General features: G+C 48.2%; 1 protein-coding gene across 2 annotated transcripts; it reads left to right on the top strand.

Annotated features, from left to right (window-relative positions):
• The first annotated feature begins 2,945 nt into the window (after positions 1 to 2,945).
• Positions 2,946 to 6,440, top strand: sostdc1b (sclerostin domain containing 1b). 2 transcript variants are annotated; one of them, XR_012990522.1, is made up of 3 exons: positions 2,946 to 3,222; positions 4,044 to 4,625; positions 4,673 to 6,440. XR_012990522.1 is itself a non-coding variant. In XM_076300874.1 (2 exons), exons 1-2 carry the CDS (start codon positions 3,027 to 3,029, stop codon positions 4,505 to 4,507), a joined length of 660 nt encoding a protein of 219 aa, XP_076156989.1. In that variant the 5' UTR covers positions 2,946 to 3,026; the 3' UTR covers positions 4,508 to 6,440. The 2 variants fall into 2 exon arrangements, 1 of the variants encoding a protein (XP_076156989.1); XM_076300874.1 differs by having other exon boundaries at positions 4,044 to 6,440.
• The last annotated feature ends 1,060 nt before the right edge of the window (positions 6,441 to 7,500 follow it).

Genomic DNA, 7,500 nt, shown 5'->3' with positions numbered 1-7,500 from the left:
ATTGGTGCGCAGCGTATACTATTTTAGAGTTCTGGAGTGCACTCTGTGAGAATGATTGGTGCGTAAGGTATACTATTTTTGGGACAAACTTCACTCTCCCTAGTGGACACAGGTTATGATGGAACCACGGATTACCGAACTACTGAACTAACATTTCGTCCATGAAGCATAGCATTAATTGATACACACCTTCGACTGGTCAAGATCAGGTTTATAACTCACTATCACTTAACAATAATTGGTTTGGGACGGCCGTTAATATGACGGACACTCCATGTGAATGCGCAAAGGGAGTGCAAGTGGCTAGAGAGAGGACGAAGTGACTAGTGACCCCCAGTCTGCACTGTGGAGGTTAGTCCACCAGGGGTCAGCATAGGACATTAAAACTAAGGGCTTATCAGACTGCCTGCACTCTGAGTCCTGTCACTGTCCTCAAATCCAACCCTACTACGTTAGTCTGAAGTCTTCATGCAACGTCCCTCACCAATCATTAGGAGCCTTCGTGTGTGCACAGACTCCCTCATTGTGTCAGTTACTCCCTTATTGTCTTATTCTGTTAAACCAGCCTGTCAGTTACTCCCTTATTGTCTTATTCTGTTAAACAAGCCTGTCAGTTACTCGCTTATTGTGTTCTGCTGTTAAACCAGCCTGTCAGTTACTCCCTTTTCAAGTGGACAGTGTCTGTCTGTGTCTGTCACAATGAGAATGCTCAGAAGTTTGTTTCATGCAGCAAGTGCAGACACACACATACTCTCACACACACACACATACCCTCACACTGCTACAGTAATGCACACACACACACACACACACACAGGGACACACACACACACACGCAGGAATACACACAAACACAGAAATACACACACACACACACAGAAATACACACACACACAGGGATACACAAACACACACACACACACAGGGAGGTGTTACAGATATCCCCATCCCACATGCATATTATAGTGAGATATTCCCATTCACAGACAGGCATGTGTTATAGTGAGATATCCCCATGGACACACACAGGAATCCCCACATTGGGTGATGCCAGTGATGCACACACACGGCCATGTGCTAGAGTAGGAGGGGTCGCCCCTGTGAAGGAGAGAGAGAGAGAGAGAGAGCATGTCCCTGTGAGGAAGAGAGAGAGAGTGAGAGAGAGAGAGAGAGCATGTCCCTGTGAGGAAGAGAGAGAGAGTGAGAGAGAGAGAGAGAGCATGTCCCTGTGAGGAAGAGAGAGAGAGTGAGAGAGAGAGAGAGCATGTCCCTGTGAGGAAGAGAGAGTGAGAGAGAGTGTCCCTGTGAAGAAGAGAGAGAGAGAGTGTCCCGGTAAAGAAGAGAGAGAGTGTCCCTGTGAAGAAGGGTATCAGATGAGGAGATATCTGATGCTTCCTCTTCTTGTTTTGAGAGCTTTGTTGGGCTCCTGAATGCTCTGTGTCCCGTAGGGGTTGGATCCAGTAGTGTGGTGCAAACACACACACACACACACACACACACACAGGTCTTGCTGCATGTCCTGTGTGTGTGTGTGTGTTGGTGGGTAGGGGGTGTTGACCCCCCCACCTCCCATCTTATAATGACCTGCACATGCTCAGTAGCTCCATAGCTCAACCTCACCTGCCCTGCAGTCACCCAGATGGCATGCTCTCTTCTGCCTGACCCTATTCTCTAAACATACTCAATCTCTCTTCCTCACTCTCTCTCTCTATCCTCTCTCTACCTCCATTTATCTTTTGTGCAGTCTCTCTATCATCTTGGCTGCTAAGTTGATGGCACAGATGAGGCGATGATCTCATGTTTCTGATTTTGCAGATGGAAAAATCAGAAAATGGCCCAATGGGGCCACCATATCACATGACTGTTATAGTGTCTTTCCCCCTCTAGCTTTTTAATGCCCCCCTCTGCTGCCAGTAGGAGGGATGCCTTGTGTGTGTGTGTGTGTGTGTGTGTGTGTGTGTGCAGTAAACTGAGATCATCCCCGTGGTCATGCTTTTAAAGAAAGAGATTCAAAGAAATACTATTTGCCTAAAAGGAATAAGCTGCAAAATAGAGATGTGACGGCTTCTTCTTCAATAGAGAGAGAGACAGAGTGTGTGTGTGTGTGTGTGTGTGAGTGAGTGAGTGAGTGAGTGAGTGGGCATATGTGTGAGTGAAGTTAGTGAGGAGGATGAAGAAGGTAACAGGACACCGTGTCCCTGGGATTGGGGTGTGGGGGTCAGGGTGGAGGTGTGTGTGTGTGTGTGTGAAGGGATGAGGGTCATTTTTTTGGGGCAAATGAAAGGAGATGCTGGGCTTTGTGTTGCTTCCATACCGTGTGTCACTCACAGGATGAGCTCACGACACACACACACACTCTCTCTCTCTCTCTCACACACACACACACACACACACTCTGTCTCTCACACACACACACACTCTCACACACACACACACACACACACAGAGCTGGATGTTCTCCTGCTTCTTTTCTGCAGCTCAAACCTGAGAACCCCCCCCGTGTTTAACCTGCAATGTAGAGCTACACCAACACAAGCATATATCCCTCTCCACCTGCCCCCCTACCTTTTCCTGTAAAGTGTAAAAGACTATCACAACACCAGCACCGCGAGGCTCTCTGTGCAGATGCAGAACTCCATGCACACGGTGCATGCTTAATCACAGCCCGTATTAGTTGGACGCCACACGATGCATACATAATCACAGCCTGTATTAGTTATCCTCAGTCATGCGATCACTTTCACAACATCCTGCCGCGACGCCCCGCGGTCTCTCGGGAGGCAGGCTTTGGCAGGCAGGTAGCTCTTCATCTCTCTCTCTCTCTCTCTTTCTCTCTCTGATGAAAGGAAGGCGGGCGTGGTTACGCGCCTTTCAGTGTCTTTTCTTTCCTTTTTCCCTTTTTTTCAGCGCGAGCTGAGAGTAGAGGGCGGGAGGGGTATAAATGCACAATCTACTACAGGTAACATGATAACGTCACTCGGGAGTCCCGAGACGAAACACACGCGCCTCACATTCTAACCGACGCAATGTCCTCTCCCGCGTGTGGATACCAGCTCGGGTTGCTGCTTTGTATTCTGCTGAAGAACTGTAACGCTGTTAAGAACGGCGACACCGAGATGCTGAACGGCCACATCCTCCCGCCGGTGCACGAGACACCGACAAACGTATCTCTGAACAGAGCGAGAAACGGAGGCAGGAGCTTGGACACAAGCGCAAAACTGGGTAGGTCTCTTCTTCCTTTTGCGCACACTCACGCGCTTCACTTGGGTTTGGCGCACGGTCATCACGCAATTTTAATAGTGCTGTAGTTCTCAGTTATACGTCATATCGACCCATTCCAATCTTTAGCTGCCGCCAGACGTCCTGAAGCCATCACAAGAAAGCCCGCGCGCTTATTCCATCAGCTTCCACAGACGCAGAGCTCGCGAGTGTCACGCGCAATTAGTCATAAAAATGAACAGTCAGATCAGGACTTGCCCCTCAAACTGTGGGGCTTGATTGCTGATGCAGTGTTCACAGTTCAGTCATGACAGCCTGACAGGAATGATTAAACTGTTTTCTAAAACCTGAATCCTTAGTCATTCTTAAAACATGATTTAGTAATTTAGCCGACTCTTTTACATGATTAAACACATAAACTATTGGCTACTTTTAGACTGAAACAACAACTATCCTTCCTTACCTGACCTGTAAGTATGAATATTGTGTAAGTCACGAACTATGACTATGGAAGCACATGTGTGTTGACCCCAAATGATGTCCAGCTTTACATCTCTTCTGGTCTTCCCTCATCATCTCTCTTTTCTTCTCCTCTCTTCTTTTCTTTTCTCTCATCTCCTCTGCTCTCCTCCAAACTTCCTCTCTCATCTCCTTCCCTTCTCTCTCTCCTTCCTTCTCCTCTCTTCCTCTCACCTCCTTCTCTCCTTTCTTGCCTCCTCCTCTCACCTCCTCCTCATCTCCTTCTCTCCTCTCTCTCCTCCTCTCGCCTCCACCGTTCCTCACCTCCTCCTCATCTCCTCTCTCTCCTCTCTCTCCTCCTGCAGACCAGACTCAGGTGGGCTGCCGAGAGCTGCGCTCCACTAAGTACATCTCGGACGGCCAGTGCACGAGCCTGACTGCGGTGAAGGAGCTGGTGTGTGCGGGCGAGTGCCTGCCCAACCACCTGCTGCCCAACTGGATCGGTGCCAGCCTCAGCGGCCGCTACTGGTCCCGGCGAGACGCCCAGGAGTGGCGCTGCGTCACCGACCGCACCAGGACCCAGCGCATCCAGCTGCAGTGTGTGGACGGCAGCTCCCGCACCTACAAGATCCAGGCGGTGACCTCCTGCAAGTGCAAGCGCTACTCGCGGCAGCACAACGACTCCGTCCACCAGACGGACACCTCCGGTCAGGCGCAGGCGGCGCCAGATGGGCCGAAGAAGAGGAGGAACAAGAACAAGAAACAGAACCAGAAACAGGGGAAGAGCACACGCAGACCCACTCAGGACAAGGCCCAAGCCCAACACTGAGCACCGCCAACCCCCTCCACCTTTCAGGCCCCTCTCCCCCTACTGCCCTCCCCTCCTCCTGGGGTTAGAGGTTAGCTAGCTTCATATCCCACAGCCCTGATGGTACCTGGGGTTAGAGGTTAGCTAGTTAATATCCCACAGCCCTGACGGTACCTGGGGTTAGAGGTTAGCTAGCTTCATATCCCACAGCCCTGATGGTACCTGGGGTTAGAGGTTAGCTAGTTAATATCCCACAGCCCTGATGGTACCTGGGGTTAGAGGTTAGCTAGCTTCATATCCCACAGCCCTGATGGTACCTGGGGTTAGAGGTTAGCTAGCTTCATATCCCACAGCCCTGATGGTACCTGGGGTTAGAGGTTAGCTAGCTTCATATCCCATAGCCCTGATGGTACCTGGGGTTAGAGGTTAGCTAGCTTCATATCCCACAGCCCTGACGGTACCTGGGGTTAGAGGTTAGCTAGCTTCATATCCCACAGCCCTGATGGTACCGGGGGCTAGAGGTTAGCTAGTTAATATCCCACAGCCCTGATAGTACCGGGGGCTAGAGGTTAGCTAGTTAATATCCCACAGCCCTGACTGTCTCTGGGGTTAGCTAGCTCCATCTCCATCACTGTCTATAGGGTTAGTGGTTAGCTAGCTCCATCTTCATCAGCCCTGATCATATCTGGAGTTAGCAATTAGCGGTTAGCTCCATCTCCCACAGCCCTGAAGCTATGTGGGGTTAGCGGTTAGCGCCATCTCCCACAGCCCTGACGGTATCTCCGGTTAGCGGTTAGCGCCATCTCCCACAGCCCTGACGGTATCAGGGGTTAGCGGTTAGCGCCATCTCCCACAGCCCTGACGGTATCTCCGGTTAGCGGTTAGCGCCATCTCCCACAGCCCTGACGGTATCAGGGGTTAGCGGTTAGCTAGCTCCATCTCCCACAGCCCTGACGGTATCAGGGGTTAGCGGTTAGCTAGCTCCATCTCCCACAGCCCTGACGGTATCTCCGGTTAGCGGTTAGCGCCATCTCCCACAGCCCTGACGGTATCAGGGGTTAGCGGTTAGCTAGCTCCATCTCCCACAGCCCTGACGGTATCAGGGGTTAGCGGTTAGCGGTTAGCGCCATCTCCCACAGCCCTGAAGCTATGTGGGGTTAGCGGTTAGCGCCATCTCCCACAGCCCTGAAGCTATGTGGGGTTAGCGGTTAGCGCCATCTCCCACAGCCCTGAAGCTATGTGGGGTTAGCGGTTAGCGCCATCTCCCACAGCCCTGACGGTATCAGGGGTTAGCGGTTAGCTAGCTCCATCTCCCTCTTCTGCCTGTGGACTATAAGGCTTCCTCTCTTAGTGCAGCTGGTTTGCCAGATAAAGACTTTTTTCTCTGATTCCTGATGGTGTGTCAATGTGTGTGTATGTGTGTTAGCTGACTTAATGAAAGGGGAGGTGTGTATACGCGCGAGGAGAGAGAACTGTTTCATCTCGGTTCATGTTGCATCCACCGTGTAAGCAGAGAGGTGAGAGTGGGCGGGTGGTTGGTTTGAACCTCAGCCAATCCCAGCTGAGGTTTGGATGTGAGAGTGGGCGGGAGGTTTGAACCTCAGCCAATCCCAGCTGAGGTTTGGAGCCAAGACGAGACCATCACAGCAGGGATCTGTAACTATGCAGCCTCATGTACTGGGAGTCCACTGCCTCATTGTCTTACCAAAGGTTCACATGTTCATATATATACATACATACATACATACATACATATATATGTTTCTGATCGTAAATAATACCAAGACAATATAATATATTTTTTTGCAAGACTGCAACTTTGTACAATCTTTCTATTCTATATGTTTTATACTCTTTAGCCCTTAGATTGCACAGAAACTAGGCCTATATTTAATAGGCATCTGTCCATATTAAAAATGCGTGCAGTGAAGACTGCAATAAACATTGATCATGAGTACATGTGTTTGTGTCCATGGTGTATGTGCATGTGTGTAAGGAAACCTATCTATTTATCTATATCTATCTATCTATCTATCTATTTATCTATCTATCTATCTTTTTTGTTTTTTATGTTTAATTTTAACATATGTCTCTGTTCGACATAAATACATGATAAACAATAATGCTAATAATTTCAACAACAAAATGCAACAAGAACAAATAATAATAATAATAATAATAATAATAATAATAATAATAATAATAACAATAACAATAAACAGGGAATGTCCTCTTCTAAACAAGAAAGAGTAACCAATAATCCCATTCAGATCCTCTCTCCCACCACATACCCTCCTCCTATCCCTTCCCTTCCAAACACATCTATCTATCTATCTATCTATCTATCTATCTATCTATCTTTACTCCCATGTGTAGTTGTGTGTGTGTGTTCCCTCATGCTCAATGGGTGTGTGTATTTCTGTGCAATGTTTGTGTGAAAGGTGCTGTTTGCATTGTTGCAAAACCAGGAACGTTGGTGCATTTCTCTATTCATCATTAACATTTGCATGACAGTATAAGTGAATTTTTTGAAAAAAATTGTACAAACTGCACCACGCAGTGGATTACCTGCAAAAGTGCAAAACCTGCTCAAAGTGCTTAGTTTATGTTTCAAAAGCAAATTTATACTGTCGGTGCCATCAGAATCAAAGGTTCCCATGCTGCTTTGGACAAGATGGTCGAAAGGCACAGCAATAACGTTTTACTGTGCAAGCATCTTCTTACGACAATGCACATAACTTTTTACTGTGCAAGCATCTTCTTACGACAATGCACATAACTTTTTACTGTGCAAGCACCTTCTTACGACACAGCAGTAACGTTTACTCTGCAAACATCTTCTGATGACAATGCACATAACTTTTTACTGTGCAAACATCTTCTTACGACAATGCATAGCAATAACTTCAGTATAAGTATATACTCTTTTGATCCCATGAGGGAAATTTGGTCTCTGCATTTATCCCAATCCGTAAATTAGTGAAACACACACAGCACACAGTGAACACACAGTG

Source organism: Alosa pseudoharengus, unplaced genomic scaffold (genome assembly GCF_046254945.1).
Source record: "Alosa pseudoharengus isolate Yale_2024_CS ecotype anadromous, Long Island Sound unplaced genomic scaffold, YU_APseudo_1.1 YU_APseudo_1.1_scf_23, whole genome shotgun sequence".
Taxonomy (NCBI): Eukaryota; Metazoa; Chordata; class Actinopteri; order Clupeiformes; family Clupeidae; genus Alosa; species Alosa pseudoharengus.
Note: the sequence above shows the minus strand (reverse complement) of the source record. Positions and strands in the feature narration are given on the sequence as shown.

What these genes read in the sequence shown, in the direction of transcription:
- sostdc1b (XM_076300874.1), top strand. Translation starts at nt 3,027, where the DNA reads ATGTCCTCTCCCGCGTGTGGATACCAGCTCGGGTTGCTGCTTTGTATT. An exon ending in GGACACAAGCGCAAAACTGG is followed by an intron (nt 3,223 to 4,043) that starts GTAGGTCTCTTC and finishes CTCCTCCTGCAG; the next exon opens with ACCAGACTCAGGTGGGCTGC.